At 32.4% G+C, this 24,444-nt stretch overlaps 1 protein-coding gene across 1 annotated transcript; it reads left to right on the top strand.

Annotated features, from left to right (window-relative positions):
- The first annotated feature begins 1,168 nt into the window (after nucleotides 1-1,168).
- Nucleotides 1,169-17,097, top strand: LOC128160379 (acetoacetyl-CoA synthetase-like). The gene is made up of 19 exons (XM_052823689.1): nucleotides 1,169-1,282; nucleotides 1,503-1,625; nucleotides 2,470-2,573; nucleotides 3,221-3,338; nucleotides 4,235-4,354; nucleotides 5,575-5,672; nucleotides 6,135-6,249; nucleotides 7,255-7,333; nucleotides 7,422-7,563; nucleotides 8,217-8,297; nucleotides 8,853-8,977; nucleotides 9,771-9,835; nucleotides 10,185-10,307; nucleotides 12,489-12,602; nucleotides 13,182-13,307; nucleotides 13,812-13,881; nucleotides 14,338-14,396; nucleotides 14,848-15,053; nucleotides 15,819-17,097. The coding sequence occupies exons 2-19, from the start codon at nucleotides 1,511-1,513 to the stop codon at nucleotides 15,954-15,956; spliced, it is 1,998 nt and encodes a 665-aa protein (XP_052679649.1). The 5' UTR covers nucleotides 1,169-1,282; nucleotides 1,503-1,510; the 3' UTR covers nucleotides 15,957-17,097.
- Nucleotides 17,098-24,444: the final 7,347 nt, after the last annotated feature.

Genomic DNA, 24,444 nt, shown 5'->3' with positions numbered 1-24,444 from the left:
CGATTCTCTGCCTGCAACGTGATTTCTTGGATAGTGTTCGACCCCCCCCCCCCTCCCGAAAATTATCAAACTATATTCAAACTAACTGATTTACCAAAACTAGTATTGGACCCCCCCCCCCCCCACACCCCCCCCCCCCCCCCCCCAAAAAAAAAACACAACCCAAAACAAAACAAAAACATATGGCCACAATATTTGCTTTAAAATATTTTTTATTGTTTATGGCCGTCTAAAATATGAATGTCGAGTTATATGAAAGTTCTGACATAGCTCACAATTCGATTCATATTCTAGCTCTATTTTAAAAAAACCCAACCTCACATCTGTACAAAATTATTATTCATTTATTTAATTATGCATACTGTATATTCTTTTACTGTTAGTTTAAGTTAGAAAAGTATTAAAAGTACCTCTACCTACCTAAAAGTTCACATACCCACCACTTTATAAAGTTTACTAAAATGGGCTTCTCCTCCTGAAACACCTACATAATTAATATTTTTTCGGAGCTGTATGTATGTTACACAGAACAGATTAAAAAATACATGTACATCTTTTCTCATAAAACCCCCCCAGACAAATACATAAACAAAACAATTATATTAACACTTGTAAACAACCCCTTGGGGTGTAATTAGGCGAGGGTTAATTAATACTCTAGCTGCTCTTTTGAAAAAATGAAAAATTATACCGCGCAAAAATAATTATTAATAAGAACAACCCAGAAGAACATGTTCTGGAACAAAAAAAAATTCAGTCTTCGTGCCTTATTTTTTTCATGGATAAGTTAAACAAATATGGCGAGAGAGATTGAAAAGATGTATTCGTACTTTAATTTTGTATTTTACATTACAATGCAAAAAGATGAATTGCTGTTTTGAAGTAAACTTATAATTAAGAATATTTTTAGGCCTACTGTAAACTTATATGGAGCCATTTAATTAAAATGTTCTTTTTGTTTCAAAGATATCGCACTATTGTACATTTAGACAACACCTTTAATTTTTTTTTTCATATACATGTGTGTTGTGTATGAGAACCAGTTTTGAAAGTTTACATCAAAACAAACAAACATCAAAAAAAAACCCCAAAAAACTTATTCATTTTCTGATATCAGATATTCGAATTATTGATATCAAAAAATCATTTTCTGCTATCAGAAAATACCGATGTTGCTAAAAAGTGGAAAGTCGGATCATTTTTGTTTCCTGGTTTTACCGCCTGCCGCAGGTGTGTCTCAAACCACGTAGTTTTGGCCAATCAGAAGACACCAGTGTATAAGGTGAGTCTTTCATGTCAGATACCAAAGTTAAACACAGATTAAAGACGGCATTTTAGGTCAATTTTTGTTTAATGTATATTATATTTATCACACCGTTGTTTCAAATAGACCGTCTTTGTTAAAATTCTACTGGTTTTATGTATTTTTTTCAAAGTGAAAGTAGCGTTTGTTATATACCGGAAGTAGCATAAATTGTCACGTTGATTGTTTTGATAAACAGAGGAAGTTATGGACGCTGCTGTAGATGGAATTCCTCCGATTATGTGGGAACCCGATAGGTCGATGTCCACTAAAATGGACGAACTCAGGGTTAGGATCAACGAGAAATACAACGTAGATCTACGTAAGTGCAATTTATTTCGAATTTCCTCTGCGTTTTACCGGCTTTTTACTGCACTTGTGTTACATGTACATACAATGTACGTTTACCTACGTTCGTTATGAACGCAGAAGCTGCTGCTGACTGCTCATGTACTGTAAAATTGCCATCGTGTATATATGTATCTTTATATATACAGTGGCATTTTCAATTTAGTTATACTTTAATAATGCTCCTCAAATTTCCTCTAAATTATCTATTGACAGCTAAATTTACTCTGTCCCAAGTATATATGTTGTAGAGGAGCAGAGTTAATCGTAAACCCTTGGCTAGCGAAGATGTTATGCAGCAGATTTCTTACATTATTTGTTATTCATAAATATCTCATAACACCTTAGGGTTTAAATGATGGTCATTCAATACAATTCCTTTGAAATGTCCCCTATAGCTTGTCAGATTTCAATATAACATGGCTAAAAATAAAAAGTCTATGGAAATTTAGCATTGCAACGGACAGTTTTCTGAGTGAAAAATGATATTGTGTCAATGAAAAAACCTTGATATATTCCCTTTCATCAATTTCAAATCTACTTCTTTCAAAAGTTTGTGTATTTTTATTAGTCCAAATGTACTGCATAAATAACTTGGGAACAACAATATAGTATGTTTTTAGCTCACCTGAGCTGAAGGTCAATTGTATTCGATTTTCAATTAACAATAGAAAACCAAAAGCAACAGACAATAGTAAAAAAAAACCCAATTAACTTTATGACTTGCTTTTGTCAAAATAATTAGAGATAATTTCAACATTAGACATAATCTTGACAAGAATGATAGTAAATGACATGCTACGTGTATATGTTGACAGAGACCTACAGACAGTTTCACCAATGGTCCTGTGAGAACTACGATCAGTTTTGGGAGGAAGTGTGGCATTTCACTGATGTTATTCACTCACAGCCCTTCTCAGAGGTATGTTATGGGGAACCTATATATTAAAACATTAAAAAAATTTTGCAGGTGTCACTAGTACTGAGTCACTACAGCATTAAATTTTGCTATATGTATTCTTACCAAAAATACACAGCTTTAGATACAGTCAGATAACACATTTTTCGTATCATAAAAAAAATAAATTTTACCCCAGGCCAGTAACATGCAGAAATGTCTCAAATTCAAAGGGGAATAGGGGAATTATTTTGCATCAGCCATGTTTTGACATGAGAAATACTAGTACTGTTGTGACACCTGAAATTGCTTTGATGCAAAGGTATGTTGACCAAAGTTCCCAAGAGTCATCATTCGGATTACATTAAATTCATTCAACAGACCAAATAGCAAATCTTCATGGAAAAAATTCATCACTTTTATCTATGATTTGAAGATGGATTAGTTTGGAAAAAAAATTTCTGTTTTGAATTTAATGATATGTATGCATATATATTAGATATTTTAAATTAATTCTAAGAGAAGAATATTAATCAAATATTTGTTTTTCTCTGAAATCTTACTGGTATATATATATTGATAAACAGAGATAAAGTCCATAGACATTTTAAATGTGCTTTAATAAAGTTATAATCTTTAAATCAGCATTCTATTCTTTATTGTTTATTTAGGTGATTGATAAATCCAAAGGAATTTCTGAAATTCCAACATGGTTTAGAGGGAGTCGGTTAAACTTTGCCGAAAACCTCCTGCGTTACAACGATGATAGAGTGGCAGTGTACTCTACCGGTGGGCATTTTAAATTTTAATTCCATGCATTGAAAAATGTTTTGAAAAATGTCTGACATGTGGATAAGATATATATGTGTGTAACATTTATTACATACAGTTATACATGTACTACTGTAGATATAGGGAAACTTACGTGAAATTTATAAAACTTTATAAAAAAAAAATGTAAAACTGTCACATTTTAGAAAATTATGCTCAGCTGCGCCCATCTGTCCAGCTTGTAATCACTTTTTTGGGGAATATTTTCTTTCTCCTTAATTTGCTCATACTTCCCCTACAAAGTACCTTTGGGTAAAGGGTGCGCAGTGACCTTGAACCATGTCTCTAGGTCAAAGGTTAAGGTCATAGCAGACCCATGTGTAACATTCTTGAAATGCCTGTATCATATACTCTCTCCGTTTGGCCCAATACTGCTCATACCTCATACTCCAGCTACAGAATTAACTTTGGTTAGGAAAATGCAGTGTATACCTGGAGTTTGACAATATTTTCCCAGGTTTGTGGGGGGCAAACGATTTTTAATGAGTGGTGGTTGTTATTAATACATATTCATTGACTTGTCCCTTAGAAGGAGGAATGAACCATTTAGATTGTCTGTTAGATAAATTTGTCATTGGGTACATGTATTTGACAAGGTCTATATTTAAAGATACATCAGATTTTACCGATGGGGTATTATGTTTTATTTGATCACTTTTCAACCTGATGGCATATGTAAAAAATTTAATCACTGAAACTCTCAAATGATATTTAACAATGTGCCAATTCGAATAGATGCATATATACTTATAACAAGTTGCATGGGAACTTCATTTTTTGTATTGCTAATCATCATATTTTTCTGAGTTGTATAAAAAGAGATGTCATTTTATGCTTTCTTTCTCTCTGAATAGGTGAGGGACTTGGGATCAAAGGCATACAAAAGAAAACGTTCAAGGAACTCAGATCTGCCGTGGCTCGATATGCAGCGGCCATGAGGAAGATGGGAATTAAATCTGGAGACAGAGTCGTAGGTACGCAGCATCAGTTGTACAGGAGTTATAGTTTGTTAAAATCATAACGTCCATTTTCCTACATTTAATTTATGATTGTATATTTTAGAATGATATATATTGATTATGCATAAAAAATTATTCACAATTCAATTAGAATTCCAATAATTAGGTCTAATTAAATTTATAAAAGGCCTAGGCTTATTACCGGTAGTACAGAAAACTAAAAACAGATCTAGATAGACAACAATTTTTAATGGCGAATACACTGGCGATATTTAAACTTGTTTGATGCAAGAAATAGTGTTAAGAGAGGATAAATATTTCAATACATGGGGGGGGGGGGATTAAGAATAAGGTATTTCTGATGCAGTAAATTTAGTATACACTCATTCAATTTGCATAACACGCTATATCGACAGTCACTACTCCCGTGGTATCAAGAATCACGGCTTGAAAAAATGTGGTACAATTTTGGTCCTATGTATAACACGCACCCCCCACTTTTGATCAAATTTTGGCTGAAAAAAAGTGCGTGTTATACACGCGACATTACGGTATATATATATGGTTTGAGCCTAAAATGGCCCCCTGAAATCAACATTGTCATTTTACTGTAATTCTTTGTTTTATTTGTAAAAATATACATTTGAAGTTTTTTTTTTAATTTTTATTTTTATTTTAGTGCCCACAATTTAAAAATATGACATCATAAAGTTTACTTTTTCCCGCCATTTTCGCATTTTTAGCATAAAACAGCTTGTTTTGAAGCAGTTTCTCTTTAAGGAAACATTGAGCGACTGCTTGAACAAACAAAATATTTTCAACAATTCTTGTTCAAAAAGTCGCTCTATATCTCCCATTCGAAAAAGATGAGAAAAAATGTCAATTTTTACTGATTTTCATTGAGTTATAAAAATATCGTCACTTCACAGTGAGTGCATACAAATCAAATAAATAGGTGAAAAACATACTTTATATCAACTCTTTTATAAAATAACACAACAAATTAATGTATCCGAATCACTTAAATAAAAGCGAATTATGGGGGCCAAATTTGACTAATATCATATATAGTTCTTTGTTAAGTTCTTCAATATATGTAATGTAATTTGTAATTTTGCTATTGATTCCATTTTTTAAACATAAATTCTCTTGATATTTTTTGAAAAAAAAAAAAAATTATGACTGGAGGATGTGCACTACTTTCAGGTTTTTAATTGTTTTTTTTAATCTTTCAGGGTACATACCGAACTGCTGTGAGGCATTGGAGGCCATGTTAGCTGCATCCTCTATAGGGGCCGTGTGGAGCTCCACCTCCCCAGACTTTGGGGTGCAGGTTTGTGGGTGACTTTGACAATTTTTGGTTTTTATTGGGCTTGCATGATCTTGTATAAAAGAAAAACTCTAGTCAAAATCTTTAACATCTTCTACTAGAATGTAAATTTATAAATGTGAGCCAGACAACGAATGCAAATAAGAGAGAAATATGATGAAAGAAAAATTTTCAAATAATATTTTTATTGCATTTTCAGCCTACATCTGAAATAAAACCCTTTTAAAACTAACATTTTATTGCCTTCTTCTTCATGTTAATTCATAAAAGTACCTCTGACAATGAAGAAGTAATGGAAAAGAGTTAAAATAGAGGCAAAAATTATTAAGTATATTATTAACAAATTATGATATATTTTTTGCATGTCTTACGAGTATCTTTATAAATATTTTTTAGACATAAAAATCTATGCATAACTTGTAAATTTATGGTCATTAATAAAATACACATATTAATTCTTGACAGGGTGTACTAGACAGATTCTCTCAGATAAAACCAAAGCTGATATTCAGTATTAATGCAGTGTGGTACAATGGCAAAGTTCATTCTCATCTAGAGAAACTGGAGCAGGTGGTGCGAGGTATGTTGACGATCTGGAACAGGTAGTTATTGGTATGTAGATTACCTGGTATAATAACTGGTAGGCACAGGTATAATAATGATTATCTGGAATCTGTAATTTGGATGTGTTGATTATCTTGAACACCTGTGCTACAGTACTGTTATAGCGAACACGCTTATAATGAATTGATGCTTACATCAAAGTGATTTTCATTCCCTGTGACTGTATTACATGTTGTAAACTTGACGGATATAACAAATTAAATTACGCTTATAACGAAGCAAAATCGCCAGTCCCTGGCATTTGATTATAAGCATGTTTTACTGTACTAGGTATCTAAAGGTTAATATATGTTGACTATCAGGAACAGATAATTTAGGTGTGAAAATTTTCTGGAACAGATAGTTCTGTTTTGTTGATTATCTGGAACAGGTTGGTTGGATGTATTGATTATCGTGAACCTTAAGATGGGGTGTGTTGATTATCTAAGACAGTATGTTAAGTTAGTTGACCAAGGGTATTGGGTAGGCAGAAGTGATTAGATGTCCACAACAGGTAGACTGTTATGTGTTGATTATTTGGATCAGGTGCAGAAAGTTAGAGATGTTGATCATATCTGATCATTAGATACATGTATTGGCCTCATTTGAGTGTTCATTTTGTTTGGCAGCAACTAAAATTCAGTAACTTGTTGATAGCAAATATCTTCAAAATAGGATATATATATATTATCCTGAACTCAGACAATAGCCACTGTTAGATGTGTAAGAAATATGGGTATAGTTATATTGACTGTCTTTAGCCATGTTTTGTTTGATAGTGGAATATGTTTCAAGAATTAATGGAATTGTAACACTTTCAGCTGAAATGTGTGAATGCTAGAATGAAGTAACAAAATGCAAAATGAAATGGAAATATAGATATTTTTTACCACAGTATGTTAAATATTTTTACCTGGTATGTCGTTGTAAAAACTTTGTAAAAATGATACCTAATTTGAATGTTTGCAATATTTTGTTCCAGGTTTACCTGATATTGAGAAGGTGGTTGTCTTACGGTTTGTCCCTGATGCTTCATGTGATATCTCATCCATTTCTAACAGGTTTGACATAAACTATTTGTTTCATTGTAATACATTAATTTTATGTACGGGTCCACAATTGTTTTACCCTTCATTCTTTAATTTGTAGCTGTATGCTTGAAGACTTCCTGCCCCCTACTGAGCAGGAGGCGGAGCTGTATTTTGAACAAGTCCCATTCAATCATCCCCTGTTCATCATGTACTCCTCTGGCACCACAGGCGCCCCCAAATGTATGGTCCATTCTGTGGGGGTAAGTATTAACTGTAGTTGCTGGTTAAAAAAAGCCCTTTATACTGAATTTGAAGCTCGGCCTCTTCTAGAGTGAGGCTTGAAAATTTGCTTTGGTGCTATAAAATGAAGAGAAACTTCACTTTTGAAATTCAAAAGAGTGATACAGAATGTATAATCAATGTACAAACACAGTAGCACTCATGCTATTTTGATGGAAGGTCAAGTTTACATGTACATTTGATCTCATTACACTTGGAGTTTGTAAAAAAGACTCCATTGTGATCATATTAAAGTTATAACCATAGTAAAAAGATTCTTTAATATTTTATTCAAGTTTTCATGTTTTTATATAGTTGTCAAAGTGCTAGAAGCTCTTCAACAGAATAAATGCCTAAAACCAATATATTGGAGACTGTACACCTTCTGAACTATATCAGATTTCATCATATCAATTTTACAGCTATTTCTTGAATACACAGCCCTAATCAAAGGGAAAAAAAGTTTTTTTGATAGGATTGGAAAAATGGATCAAATTTAAAGCTTTTATGATATTAAAGTGATGATTATGAGGAATTGATGATCATGATTGTCATGATCATGATTATCAATGATGATCATGATTTCAACCTGATCATGCAAACTATAAACCTTATTTATGTAAATCATTTGTAGGGTACCCTGCTGAAGCACTTAGAAGAACATGTCATCCAAAGTAACATGGGACGAGAAGATGTTTTCTTCTACTACACTACAGTAAGTAGCAGTTCTTGTAAGCAATTTTGGGGAATGGATTTAACGTACAGTCAAACTTCGTTATCTCAAACTAGACAGGAATGGTTGAAAACTTCAAGATATCCAAGTATTCGAGATATCAAGAGTAAAATACTTAAAGTTTAAGTGTTTTGGACTAAAAAATCACTTCGACATATCCATTGTATTTGAGATATCGGTGTTCAAGATACCAAAGTTCAACTGTATATTTCATAATTAAATATTCTCAATTTCTTTAGTTTATGTTATGCTTGTCATGGATATTGGATGCATTTTGTAAATAAAAGATTTGATTTGTTTCGTAAATGGATATTTTATAAATAAAATTTCTCTGAGCCTGTATATTTGATGCTAGTCATCATGAAAATTCTATGTGTTACAGGGTCTTTCTTGTAATTGAAAGATTGATTTGATGTTTTGGCAAAGAAGGGTTAAGTAGATTTTCTTCAAAAGAAAATTATGCATAGTATTTCTAGAGGATTAAGTACTGCAAGTTTGAAAACAACAACAAAACCTTACTAAATTGTACTTTGACAGGTTGGTTGGATGATGTGGAACTGGCTAGTCTCAGGGCTGGCCGTTGGAGCAGCCATTGTTCTGTACGATGGATCCCCTCTGATCCCCCATGCTAACCATCTGTGGGACCTGGTGGATGAACTCGGGTAAACTCTTTATTTCTCTTCAAGTTTTGTCTTAAATATTCTCCACCCTTTAAATTGAAACACAATTTTAATTATGTGTAAAAAGGTATTTAATTTTTTTATGCAGTTTAACATTTTTTTTTGAAGAGGGATGAACATTTTTGGGATGTTGTTATGGATGAGGGCACAGCTTTTTAAAGATATGCACTAATTAGTATATGATTATTTTGAAGCATGAATTGGTCATAGGTTCATTTTGCATTGAATGGTACATTTATAAAATTCTAAATAACAAATAATAAAATCCTAGAAAGACTTGGTCTCAGGACTTGCAGATCAAAATCTAATGCATCGACTGAGCGATCATGCCATATCCAGACCCGTTTTGTTATACAACCAGACGACATTGCCGCAAGTAATATTTGCGATGACAAGGCCCCCGTAAAAATTTCTCGCACGCTAATAAAAGTTGGATTACAGTATATAAGAGTTACTTTTAAAAAAAATTATTTAGAAATAAGATGCATGTTTATGATAAAATGTAGGTGTACCATGCCTTTTTTGCAGGTTTTGAAATTTCATCACTTGAAACTTAATTACTAACACTCACAGAAATTTTAAATATTTCTTTTAAATTGTGCAAAATAAGGCAAAAAAAGGTTAAGTACATTTTAAGAAAGATTTTAAGAATTTTTTGTTTTTGTATTTTTCAAAAATGCTATTTAAATACTAATTGGAATTATTTTTTTTATAATTAATATAAGTCCTCTTTCCTTGTAATATGGTGTTAAATGTATTAAATCTTTATATTCAGGATCACTTTGTTTGGGACCAGTGCCAAATGGCTGGCTGTGATGGAGGATAGAGGACTCAAACCAGGTAAGTTTTCTACAGGTTGTCAAACAAACTGATGTAGGGTACATATTTGTTTATTCCATTATAGGGTTGTTTTGTTTAGATCAATGAATGTGTACTGTAGATTCCTTTTTTTATGCGAGTGCTTAATTCAGCGATACAACCGTTTAACATTAAATCACGAAAAGATAAAATTGCAAATGCTGAACTATTATCCTAGTTTAATGTAGTTTACATTTGTCCGGAAAAAAAAGTGAGATATTAAAATTCATCAGACGTGTTTCTCGCGATTTTACTCAGATATTAATTCCTTGCCTTTAATTAGGAATCTACAGTATGCAGTTTTTGATAAAGAAACTATAATATCTCGTAGGAAAGACCCACAAGCTGAAGACCCTGAAGATGATCATGTCCACCGGATCCCCGCTGAAGCCGCAGAGTTACGACTACGTCTACAGGGATATCAAGAAAGACCTCCTGCTCGCCTCCATATCTGGTACGGATCACTTCCCTTTCTCTCTCTCCAAAATCTCTTTTCGTACCCTTTTCTGACAAGATAGGACTATAATATTACTATTGCCATCCAAAATTCAAAATATCTTTTGGATGGTAATAGAGGTATTGTTAAAAAAATTATATAAGGAATAAGGAATCATTCTGAGTATTATGAGGTGATAATTTCAGTCGGGGCGTGATCAAATCCAATAAAGCTCGAAGGATTTTATGAGTGATTTGATCACGCCACGACCTAAATTATCACCTCATAATATTCAAAGAATGATTCCTTATTACTTATATTTATATAATTTTAAGCCATCGTCTGATTAAATATTTAAATATGAATAAGCAAACCCTGCTAACGCCTCAATTTGGCCACAGGGGCATCGTATCCGCGCTACACTCTATGACATATATATAATAATACACAAGGGAAGAATCGAAAGTAGGACACGATTTGTAAACAATGTCAAAAACAACTTACTTCACAAAAGTTACGCAAATCCTCGCACACAATGTTGCAAATGTTGTCAAAAAACACGTTCACACTCAAATATTCCTAATAAACTCGGTAAAAAGCGTTTTTATCCCATTAAAACCGCTGTCTGCTGCAGAAACCCAATCTCTTCGCCCAAGAAAAGATAACTCTGTACTTTCTCTCTCTATATGTTCAGTAATGATAGTAGAAATTTCGGCAGTAAACTGTGTAAAATGTCTGGGGAAATTTTCGTCGTATATGTTACTACCGTAAGCATAATAAGTTAACATGCGTTCCAATATATTTGGCATGTACTTTAATTAGCGTAATTTAAAAAACAAATTAATATATTTCCTATCATTTAATCTTTTGTAGAAACGTAAATATACTAGGCTAGTAATTTGATATTGACAATTAAAACAATGCTGAAATTCTTAGGCAACGACAATTAATTTTGAAGGTTTAAATTGGAATAATTGCAAAGACAAAAAATGAATTATGAGTATTTTAATTATTGAATAAAAAAATAATATAATTTTTTTTTTATGTGAACACCAACGTAGTTTTCCATTAACATTTTAGAGAAGAAAAAAATATTTAAAATTTCCCCAGACATTTTACAGTTTACCGCCGAAATTTCTACTATCATTACTGAACATATAGATAATAGAGAGAGAAAGTACAGAGTTATCTTTTCTTGGGCGAAGAGATTGGGTTTCTGCAGCAGACAGCGGTTTTAATGGGATAAAAACGCTTTTTACCGAGTTTATTAGGAATATTTGAGTGTGAACGTGTTTTTTGACAACATTTGCAACAATGTGTGCGAGGATTTGCGTAACTTTTGTGAAGTAAGTTGTTTTTTGACATTGTTTACAATTCGTGTCCTACTTTCGATTCTTCCCTTGTGTATTATTATATATATGTCATAGAGTGTAGAGCGGATACGATGCCCCTGTGATTTGGCGTCATTTGTATTATGAGTTATATAGTACAAAATCGATACGTAGTGTTATCACAGGCAAAGACACTGGATAATGTAAATATATCAAAATAACTACAAACTTTCATAAAAAAGAAACATACACATGAAGGATGGCAATGATATGTTTTTGGTTTGTCATTATAATCTATAAACAACAACTGTTAAAATTCAATAGTTGCTAGTAAGTTAAAAAAACCTAAGTTTACTTATTAGTTTAAATATGCTTAGAGATTTTGTCAATTGTCTTTTTTATTTTGATTTCTCCAAGATTTCTGGCATGATGTTTGCATCTTGTCCTCTCTTTGTTTTCTTCAACAGTCCAAGTTTTTTAAGCATACAAGATATAGTCTTCAAAAGCCACAGGTCAAGTGTATATAGGTCATGAAAGTTCAAGGTCATTAATTAACGTTCAGGTCAAATTGATGGCAAGAGTTAGACTGGCTACAATTGAAAGGGACACTACTCTCTATCATTGTATTTATCAAACTTATCATGTTTGTTTTGTTTTGTAAATTCTGAATATGTTTTAGATTATTAGCTGTTTATATAGTAGCTCAGTTGCTATATAGACAATGATTTGCATGGTTATATATTTTGTACCTGTACAGGTGTCACTGCCATCGTTCTTAACATTTTTTTTTATAGCTGTTGATAGAATTTCTGATGCTATATTTATATAAACAGTGAATTGTGTGTTAACCTTTTTTGTACCTGTACAGGTGGCACTGACATCATTGCCTGCTTCATGGGACAGAACTGGACGGTCCCAGTACACCGGGGGGAGGTTCAAGGCTTCACCCTGGGCTGTGACATGCAAAGCTGGAACGAGGAGGGTCAGTAGTCAGTACTTGTCTTTGTGTGAAATACATGTATAAAATGCAAGTACATGTAAAGAGTTGCTGAAAATTTTTTTTACATAATGTATATATATGATAGTGAAGAATGATGGTATGTAACATTATAACAATCTATGTACATGGAGGGAATAATGACTGGTATTTTATCGAAATACATCTACATGCAAGTGAAATATGGCATTATCAAATAATAATGCAAACGCACTACATTTGGCTGTGTATTCTATTTCGCACTTTTGGCAGAATGTACTGGCTTTTGCTAAATCAAGTACATCGCTAAATACCATACTTATATGTATGGCAATAGTCACTTCAGGAATACACTAATTAAAATTCTAGTCAACTTGTTCAAAAACTAATTTCCACCAGATATCGTATATGCCAAATTCAATACATTTACAGTATATATACATGTTCACGCATGCAAGTGCCAATAAAGAAGTCTTTTTAAGTCTACTTTTCTGCAACAGGTTTTCCTCAGATATTTTTTCACTGGATTTTCCATGTAAGTGTGTTGAGAATTCACCTGTATAAGTTTACCTTTTTCTACAACAGGTAAACCCGTGTATGGGGAGCCAGGTGAACTAGTCTGCCTGAAACCCTTCCCCTCCATGCCTGTCAACTTCTGGAACGACCCCCAGGGTGAAAAATACACCAATGCTTACTTCTCCATGTACCCAGGCAAGTCTCTGATTAGTCTATGCATGTAGGTCACCAAGTCTCTGATTAGTCTAGGTCACCAAGTTGACTGCTATGTGATCGGTGAACATATCATATGTGAACAAATGTTAAAATGATCTAGATTGTATTCTCTGCTACTGTGGTTTCATCAATATTCGTTGAAAACCAATTTTTGTGTATTTTGTTGTTTAGTTAACGTTGATCCACGAAATTAAATGTTCACTGAAGTGCAATTTCTATTAACATTTTGTATTGATAGGGTCATTGGCCACGAATTTACGTATCCTTGAAACTGTTAATTTCACTCTATCCACGAAAATTGATGCCCTTGAATACTAATGAAACCACAGTAATCAATTAAACTGTACCACAAAGAGGAGAAATGTAATCTTGATAAATGTAAATTCTGTCGGAAAAATTATGTTGAATCGCAGAATTATGTAGTCACGTAAAATAAGGAATTTACAGTAATCCCATTTTTGTGATCTTCAATTTATTCTGTAGGTGTGTGGGCCCATGGCGATTACTGCTCTATTAATCCAAGGACTGGAGGGATCACAATGCTGGGAAGAAGGTAAGAAACCCTCCCCCCCCCCAAAAAAAAAAACCAAGTGTTCTCCTGTAATTTCTAGATCATCATAACTTTTATGAGTACTAAGAAGGTGAAAAAGTTGCGGAATTAAATTTATTTTTTTACTTTAGTTTTATTATTTTTACACATACATGTATAGTAGTTGGGTTTTATTTCATGGCTCACCCACCAGTATAAGTTAATCAGATATAAGACTAACATTTGTTTAGTAGATTAGTTTATGAAAGGTAGACACCCAATGAGATCAATGAATATTAATTCCCAACTGAAGAAGATATAATTCTATGCAATATTTTCAACCTTGAAAGAATTTTAGAAGCCAATGATAACCATTTTAAAGACATGCAATATTAAAGATCTAATTCTTCATTATAATAACCAGTGTGTTTTGCATATTCAGATTTAAAGAACTTATTTGTCATGTAATTTTCATTTTAGTGATGGTGTTTTAAATCCAAATGGAGTACGATTTGGGAGTGCAGAAATATATAATGTTGGTAAGAACATTATGATTAGCTTCATTTTCCAATTGCTTTTGGTTATTGAGCTCTGAAAAATTGATATTTTACTCAAGTCATATACTGAAAACTCAACAATATTTGAATAATGAATTGATGCATACAAGTACATTCTGTTTTGTCAGACAAATGACAGTCAAGACATTATTACCTTTTAAAATGTCTTCTCTAGAGTTCAGAACATACTTACCTAAATCTGAAAATAAAAATTCAGTAAATCGATTAGTTTCTTTTCCTGCTTTGCTAACAAAAGTCTCTGCATAAAAATCGTCAGCAAAAATTTTGTCTTATAGTATTAAAGTGTGAAGAGTTTGAGAGTTTTTTTAAATATTCCAATAAAATATTATCTTGTTCACACCTTAATTAAAGCCACGATCCTTCAAAAAATTATCATGGTTTGTCATTCAACCCTTACCCCTATTCTTTCCAGTGGAATCGTATAAGGAAATCCAGGATAGTGTGTGTGTGGCTCAGAGGAAGGCAGATAACTCCGAGGAGAGAGTCATCCTGTTCCTGAAGATGGCGCCAGGGGCAGAGTTCACCCAGGAACTGGTCAAAAACTTAAAGGTCGCCATCAGGAGTCTTCTGTCGGCCAGACACGTGCCTGAGGTCATCCTCCCCATCAAAGACATTCCAGTAAGTGTGCTCACTCCCCCTCTTTAAACTGTCACAGTTTACTGAACAGTCAGCCAACCATGATAAAAAGAAATTAATAAACCTTGATGGTTGGTTGGGTCCCTGTTTCCCAGATTTCCAGTTGGTGTTGTGTTTATTTTCATGAGTAACTTTTTTTGCTCATAGTTCCAAGACAGCCCTTAATTGTTTTAAAGAAATGAACATTGAAATTTTAAACAAAGGTAAATATGTGAAGTTAATTGCCATCACTTGTTGCATTTTGTACTGAGATGAAGATATTCAGATCGGGTGTAAAACAGCAAATGGACAGTCAGTATCTAAAGCTGAATTTGACTCAATATTACCGGTATATTGAAATTATGTATCTAACAACACAAGCCTCTGATGATCTCAGTGTCTGTCTGTCTGTCTGTCTGTCTGTGTCTCTCTCTCTCACACATTTGATTTCATGCAATTGTACATGTAAAGTTTTGTCTACATGGACAGTCTAGCTTGTCTATGACACCTTAATCAGTTCGAATCATATACTAATGGAAAACAGTGTTGAAAAATGATATCATTATTAAATGCATGTGCATGTATGAACTGTGATAGTAAATCAATCTATATGCTTAGAAAATAAATCACAAAAAAATTGCATTAATGTGAAGAAAATCACCCAAAAGACCAAACATTTTGATTAGGTAAGTATGTAACTATTCTTGCATGTAACTTCATGTTATTATTCAAATTAAAAAAAGAATTTTTCCAATCAATTTATTTCAGTACACTATAAGTGGCAAGAAAGTTGAGGTGGCAGTAAGGCGAGCCATCCAGGGGCAGAAAGTAGTCCAGCTAGGGGCCCTAGCCAATCCAGCCAGCCTTGACCTTTACTACAACATTCCCGAACTGAAGCAGTATTAGAGCATCTGATTGGATACCATGCAAGAGCAATTACCATTGGATGGTCATTATGTCATCTACTAATTCTTCATTTGCATGAAGATTTACATAAACTGGGGGGATTTTTATTTCACTGTGATGTGATATTTTTCTTATGGTTATCATGTATTAGTATTTATGATTTATTAGTTCATGATTTTAATCATGTAAATTTATTATTTTGGAGTCTATTTATTTCGATCATTATGGAAATTTTAAATTTCCAAAATGATCAAAATAAATTAAAAGTGTTCTAATTATAAGACTGTAGGTTTATATATATATGAGGCTGTGTTGGAACAAGTTCCTGAATATTACTCTGTGCACCATTAATAGTTGGTATTATTCTTTGTATACATGTACTAACAACATTCTCCTGTGTTTTAATGATAATCAACTATAACATCGTTACATACATAAGAATTTGTATATGTATATACATTAACTAATTTACATGGAATTACTTACATGTTATAAATTGTAGAAGAAAATACTCCTGTGAAATGTCATGTGCAACATAACTAACTTAAGTAGGCTAACATGTCTGGTATATTTACATATACAGTATATTATATGGATTTTATTCTCATTTATGTATGTACGTGTGCATGCATGTGAATGTTACACACCTACATGACTCAGCAAAAGACTGATATTAACTGATACTCCTATCTCTGAAAACAACAACAATTTTGATGAAATCAATACATATCAATTAATTATTATTGCATTTATATTTATGTTTTTGTTATATGTCAGTATTTTTTTTTTTTTAATTTTCATTTTTATTTGTTTTTATTTGTTCTTTATTTGACTTTTGACTTCGGTAGAGAAACTACAAAGAAGGTCATAATTGTGTGTTTATAGAAATATAGTCCACCAGCCATTATACTTATAATATAATGGAAAAATGTCTCCCTTGGTAACAGTGTATGCTACATGTACATGTATATTGATTGATAAGCTATATATATTGATGCTTATATAGCAACACTAAAAAAATTATTCCGTTTGAAATTCAAAGCTATAATTGTTAGACATTTTACATATGACATTTTCATGACATTGTATTAAAATGCATGGATGCATAATAAAACAAAATCCTAAGGCTTATATCCTATAATTTTCGTTCGTGAATTTATTAGTAAGAAAGGATGACTGCAGTTAGCGCCGGGTTTTGGGTCTTTTTTGGTTGCTTCTGTTGCGTTTATTTCTTAAACTACATGTAATATCACTTTTGTTTATTTTATTAAAGAGTCTTGTCAATTTCCAACAGAAATTAAGATTTTAGACTGTGATACATTAACCTCTTCTAAATTTCGAAAAAAAAGCGAATTTTTGCTTGTCTGCCCTTGATCGAACATAAGATTGATATTAATATGCATGAGAGGTGGAGCTGACTATCAGAAATTCAGAATCATACTAAAATAAGACTAGCATGAATAACAATGCCATGTACAAATACTATGTGATCACTCGTTCACATTAGCCCTTTTTATTCTTTAAGGTACAATTATACTATTTACTATGGTTTCAACAAAAAGACCACGACTCATATAAGTACAGAATACTTTAAATCAATGATTGACAACTGAACGTGTTGGAAAACATTGTCCTAGTTAGCACATAACATGATACCTTATACGTCACGTGACAGAAATTTGTATTCACCAGATGTGAGAAATCACGTGGTGAATTATGATATTCAACATGTATCAATCCTTGGTTACAGAGAAAGCGAAAGTAAGAAAAAGCAGATTACTGTCAAACGGAGAACAATAGACAAAATATGCGCTGATTATGTACGAGTGAAGTCAGTATAAAAGTGGGCGTCCTCATTATCGTATTGAGATTCAAGAAATCGTGATGACCCCAGCCTATAAAAACAAATGCGTACTTGGCACAAGTAACAGCATACTTTTATTTAACGCAATTACGCAAAGTTGCAGTATGGATGTTGACCATTTCTGCAATTAAAAGAAAAAAATCTTTTAGTTGTTTATTTTCTCGTAAATATCGCATTTCCTGAAGTGCAGTAATCCTTTAAAATTTCCAGAAGAGGTCCACCCCCTCCTCTTCTTCAGATCCGCTCAAAATTGTTAGGTGGAGTTGTTCAAAGTTCAAGTTTTCCTTATTGACTATACCTTTCACATCAGAATGAACAAAATCATGAAAAATTTTAATAAATGATCAGTGCTCAAACATGCACAACTTCCTTTCTTCTCGAGGAAGGAAATGGATTGAAAACTCTGCTGTAATGTATGCAAATGACTCTTGGTTTTGGAGATTAAATTTGATCAATGGCTAATGTAAACCTGAAAGAAAATTCATCGCTAATAAAATGCAAAATGAATTTTGTTTGGGGATATTTTTAAATGATTCTAATTTGTTGTATGCTTAAAAAGAAAGATTAAAATCAGAATCTTTAATGAGCATGCATTACACGTAGACTAACTTAGTACATGTGTGTAGAATTTAAAACACTGATGTACTAGCTCAATGTTGTTTTTGATATCAAATTTTGACACATAAATCATGAACTTGACACAACTTGAGACGAAATTAACGCTCACTTTTTTTTCAACAAAAAAAATTCTCCAATTTAAGTACCATATAGAGCATTGCATTACATCCTCTTAAAATTAGAGCATTGCATTACATCCTCTTAAAATTGAAAACATTGAAATTCGCAAGGAAGCATGTACTGGTAAATGACATAGCTTCAACAGGGCTCCATGCTCTATTGCATTGCACCGTTAATGTGTACATAGACTACTCGGCGATGTATTTATACATAATTTCCGCAAATTATTACCTGTTTGTTGTAATTAGTATGACAATAAGGGGAGAGTTCTAGCTTACTCTCAAGAGACAAGGAAATCAAATCCAATATTACTTAATATACGCAGATATTTGAACGTGTTTTGATAATTATCTCTCGCAGTAAAATGACCTAGAGTGCCCATCAAAGACTATTTTTTTTAAAACTAATTTTATAGCCCTTATTATAAGGCGGAACTTCCTTTTGATACGTCGGGTATCTCTGGGATAGATTATCATGTCCTCGAGTTTGATGTTCCGGTCTGATCCGGGTTTTGTCTGTCAATTTTCAAACTATCTCCCTACTACATGTGTATAAGAAAAACCCACTTGCCGTATGTATATAAGATCTTTCTTAATATATGGTCAGGTGGAATGGCAAGGTCAGCAGGAAGGGTCAAGGTCATTAATAGAGGTCCAAGTTCAAATTTTCTTTAATCGGACTGGCGACCTAGTGTTTCTCATACACATTTCCCAAAAAAGTTTAACAAAATTTTTTTGATCCACATACAAATTGACATTGCAACTTTATATAAGCATCTTTTATTGCTCACAATTTTGAGTAAAAGACAGCGGTGATTGATAAATATTATACTACAAATTTGAGGATTTTTTGTGAAATATTTTTGAAAAATCTGTTTGCTTAAGTGTTTTATAGTCAAACATTTTACTGTCATGAAAGTGGTATCCGTTTTTCGAGCAGATGATGGAGAACCCGGAAAGTTGACATACTGGCTGGCGTTCACGATAAGGAAAAACTACAATTTCGAAGCAATTTTAAGAAAATTTAAACTAGATAGGTTTAAGGAAATTAAAAAATAAATATCAAAAATAGTATTTCCTATCCATTATTATTTGAATTCTTTTTTATCAAAATAATAATTTTTTTTGGGGGGGGGGTTGGGGTTGGGGGGTTGGACAGAGATATTTGTCCATCAAAATGGAATATATAAAACAATCAACGGGCACCTAAATCAGCAAAGATTACCAGATTTCTACGTTATTAGTGGTGTATGTGATTTTAATATATATATATATATATATATATATATATATATATATATATATATATATATATATATATATATATATATATATATATATATATATTTATATATATATATATATATATATATATATATATATATATATATATATATATATATATATATATATATATATATCTTCTGGTGACATTATCAGCAAGTCTGTGAAGATTTTTAATTATTTTTATCTCTGATGCGGAATTTCCGTATTTAAAATGATATTTCCTTTTCCTCGCGAAAATGTCCATTTCTCACGGAAATCTGTGGTTCCCTTAAAATAAAACACCAGAAAACAACATCAAATTATATTTAAAAAAAACCCCAATAAATCTGAAAAACCTTGAGTAAATAAAATGTATCCTTGATATTTCTATCTTCGCAATTATTTATGAAAAAAGTATTTTTACAATGATTATATTTTCAAGTTACACTTTTACCCATGGTTGAATTGAAAGAAGAAGTTTAGTTGAAAATGGTCTAATGAGATGGCAACGTCGATAGAGAGAGAGAGAGAGAGAGAGAGAGAGAGAGAGAGAGAGAGAGAGAGAGAGGTTTTTCCTAACGCAATAAAAGGACTTCAAAATTTTAAAAACATTTCTCTATATGATGCAATATATTCTACATGTATAATATAAATTGATTTGATTGTACATTGTAAATTGAGTGGCAAGATTACTAGTAATTTTGATGTGGGAGAATGCATTGAGTGCTATAAGTAATTTTGAATCGTTTTATAGCCTTATTATTAAATTAAAAAAAAAAACCCTCCACCTGTTATGCCTTATAACGTATTAAGAATTTTCAAATTTTAATTTTTGTTTCGTGTGTGCTTATGCATGCAGCGTATACTTAATGGTTCTATTTTTGGATTTCACAATTTTATGTGCTGACCTAGAATAGGTCGAAGAATAACTCTTAGAACCATTTTAACAAGGCATTGGACTTTCGGTAGGACTATCTATTTCTTGCGTCAAAACAAGTTAAAAATGAGAGTGGCTTCAAGCGAAATACACAACGATTGCGTAGTCTTAGCTCAAAAGCCAGATAAATCTTGTTGATTTCAAAGAGCTAAGGCTGAATGGCCAGCAATGAAATAGACAGACCTACGTCACATTGCTGTTTGACACCACTACCCAAAGTTCAATCTCTTGTTAAAATGGTTCTATAAGGTATAGGAAGAAATGTTCATTGAATTTTGACGATGAAAATATTATTTTGATTTAAGCACTGGACAAACTTATTAAAAGATCATGTCATTAAATATAATGTTACAAAATAAAAAATGGATCGATCTTGCACTCTTTTTTATTCAAATTTGTTTAGAAACGAAATAAGTTATAAATCTAATCAACAATATTGAAGATACAAAAATATTATAAACCCTTACTTGACTTGACTGAAACATATTCCTGTTCGCTCTTCAGGGAGCATTGACCCGCAAATTTCAACCTTTAGTTTAATCCTAAATATAGATTTCTATTTGTATATAACTAAACATGATAGAAAACATCTAAATTAAAAAGGAATACTGTAAACGTACTACATTTGGCTGTGTATTCTATATATTTAGCGCTTTCGGCGGAATTCGGCTTCTGCTAAATCAAGTACATCGCTAAATGTCATCATGCATACATGTATAAGAATGGTCACATTCAGGAAAACACTAATTCAAATCCACGCCAACTTGTTCAAAAACTAATTTCTGCCAAATACTAGTATCGTACACGCCAATTATAATACATTTACAGTTCATTGATAAATTTTCGTAAAATCGCAGGTAACATTACTGTTGAAAAAAAATCTACAACAATTAAGTAAACAGACGTTTAAAAGACATGTTGAATATCGAAATAGGTAAACACGATGAGACATGTTGAATATCGAAATAGGTAAACACGATGAGATTTGCAATGATAAATAGATTAGAACCATTTTAACAAGAGCTTGGACTTTTGGTAGTTGTGTCAAACAGCACTGTGACGTAGGTCTGTCTATTTCATTGTCAGCCACTCAGCCATGGCTCTCTGAAATCAACAAGATTTGTCTGGCTTTTGAGATAAGACTACGCAATCGGTGCATATTTTGCTTGAAACTGCGTCATTTTCAACTTGTTTTGACGCAAGAAATAGATAGCTACGTCCTACTGAAATTCAAGGTCTTGTTAAAATGGTTCTATCATTATGCATGCATGCCCTACAGCTAGCGCTGGTATTATGCTATAACTTTCATGAAATTGTAAACGAATGCTCATTGGAAAAGAAATTAAATGAAATGGTACTTTTTTCACATTTTTTTTCCCTCAAATTAATTCATTTTTTTTAGGCATTAATGATGTTGTCTTGCTGTAATTGTTGAATTTACTGGGTGGGAGTAAATACAGTTGTAAATTTTGTGTTTACTGCTACCGTGTAAATTCCACATTAATTTTACAATACGACCATCTGAACGATTAGGAGTTACCACAGTTTTATGTTAAAAACATATTGATGTTTGATAATCTGTTTAACGAGGCCGAGTACAGAACGAGTACGCACGCTTTCGCGCAGCGTTTCATTTGTATTGTGACGTCATCTTTTTGCTTGTTTGACGCCATGGCGTGATAGTTTTATCTGCAGATATTCATCGAAATTTATTGAAAATGGCTCGTTTAATGCGTAAAATTAATGTTATATTGTGGAATAAACATCACTGTTTCGAAGTATAAGCTATATTTGGGCTCGGGTCGAAAACGTGAAGAGGGTTCAGCAGGCCAAACCCTCTGTCACGTTTTCTTAACCCGCCTAAATATAGCTTAATTCATATATTTCAAGACAGTAACCATGTATTTTATATTAATGACCCTTAATATGTGATGTTATATATTTTTTTATTACTTAAATATGTCTGAAGGCTTTAATAATACTATAAAGATCACCTTTTCCGCCTTTGTCAAATAAAAAATAGCCATTATCTGACAAATCTGGGAAATTGGGCATACAAAAATCAACTTTGATAAGACCCCTGGAACAAACCAGGAGGTAAAAGGTTTTTTTTATTTGACCATTTGATGCCTTTTAGCAATAGCTTTAATATGTAGAACAGAAAAAGAAATCCCTAGGGCAGAAGTTTAAAAAAATGTGCAAAATTGATACATTTAAAGCGAAATCCCATAGGGTCCTATGTTAAAGATTAACAAACTTTGAGATGACCCCCTACACAAACGGTGTGGTAAATGTCTTATTTTTTAATCTTAAAACAATAATTATATCAGTAGAAATTCAGGTAAAAAATTTCATTAAAAAATCTAGGGCAGAACTAATTAGACCCGGCCTCGTTAATTTAGTCTTTTTCAATCGATGTGCACCAGAAAATAAAGAAATATTGTACTCATTGAAAGAATATCTGCGTTGTTAATTCCTGTTAATTAAATCGATTAGATCGATTTCTCTTAATTAATTAAATAAGAGTATTTACGCGAAAGTAAAGATTATATCTAAATGTGAATCTGATTAAGGCGATGCTTTGGTGCAAAGTGCTTATCGATGAACACGCAACAACTCATTAACAAAAACTCTTACAAATCTGGACAAGTACTTCGTTGATTTTGAGCATTTTTGTGAATATAAAGATTAAATATACTTTGATCAAAGAAAACATTTTACTCTTTCTATTTACACCTGTCTTTTAATTATTTTATCAATTTTCCAAAAAAATTACGTAAATTATTATTATTGTTGGGCTTAAATGTTGCACATAAAAAACCCCCAAATTTTCCATAAATGTGAAGGTTACTATGGTAACGTCAGTTCCTTTGAGGGCTTGGGTCAGTCCATATAAGTCCGTGAGGTCTAATTTCAAAATAATAATTCACTAAAAGTTAACAGAAAAAGTACAAAGAAACATCAAAGTACGATGAAAAATTACTATATCCACGTTTGGGAGAAGTATATAGGAATCACCTTGTCCGTCCGTCTGTCCTTATGTCAGTGCAATCGATCGTGTTTGGTTCATGTCTTTCTTCAAGAGGAACACTGGAATTTGTTACATGTTTTACTTCATACAAAGATTGGGCAAGTTCAAGGTTACTGAAAGGAAAAGTGCGTAATTCGTGTCCGGTTCACATCTTTCTGTATTAGAAACATTGATATTGACTCGAGGATGCGTCATGAAATTGGCCTAGAGTTAGTAGCTGTGCCAATTTAAGGCCATTGTTAAAAAAATTTCCTATATAAGCCATACTAGTACATTGTACATGTATATTGTCATGGAAATGATTAGAAGCTAAAAGGTTGCTTTTGAACTATAAATATGTCCTGACCTTATCATTCATTTCTGTAAGTTCAAGATTTCTATAAGAAAAAAAGGTACATCCATCTCTAATAGAGAAATACTTGATTTATTTTCTTACCGGGGGGGGGGGGGGGGGGGGGGTATCATTTGTGAGCTTGCTCACAGTACAACTAGTATGATTTTAAATTAGTTGTCATTTATAAAGCTAACATTTCAGCTATCGATTTTGTTATGGAACAGAGGGAAAAATTACTAGTGGATATAAATAGAAAACTATAACAGCAAACACTTTATGGGTGAAACGTTTTATAATAGATATCATTAGAAACTGCAAT

The sequence above is a fragment of the Crassostrea angulata genome, chromosome 8 (genome assembly GCF_025612915.1).
Source record: "Crassostrea angulata isolate pt1a10 chromosome 8, ASM2561291v2, whole genome shotgun sequence".
In the NCBI taxonomy this organism is placed as follows: Eukaryota; Metazoa; Mollusca; class Bivalvia; order Ostreida; family Ostreidae; genus Magallana; species Magallana angulata.
Note: the sequence above shows the minus strand (reverse complement) of the source record. Positions and strands in the feature narration are given on the sequence as shown.

Excerpts from the sequence above, each read along its gene's own strand:
- LOC128160379 (XM_052823689.1), top strand. The coding sequence starts at position 1,511 with ATGGACGCTGCTGTAGATGGAATTCCTCCGATTATGTGGGAACCCGAT. Across the intron at positions 14,397-14,847 it reads TGCAGAAATATATAATGTTG|TGGAATCGTATAAGGAAATC; the intron begins GTAAGAACATTA and ends TATTCTTTCCAG. Across the intron at positions 15,054-15,818 it reads TCCCCATCAAAGACATTCCA|TACACTATAAGTGGCAAGAA; the intron begins GTAAGTGTGCTC and ends AATTTATTTCAG.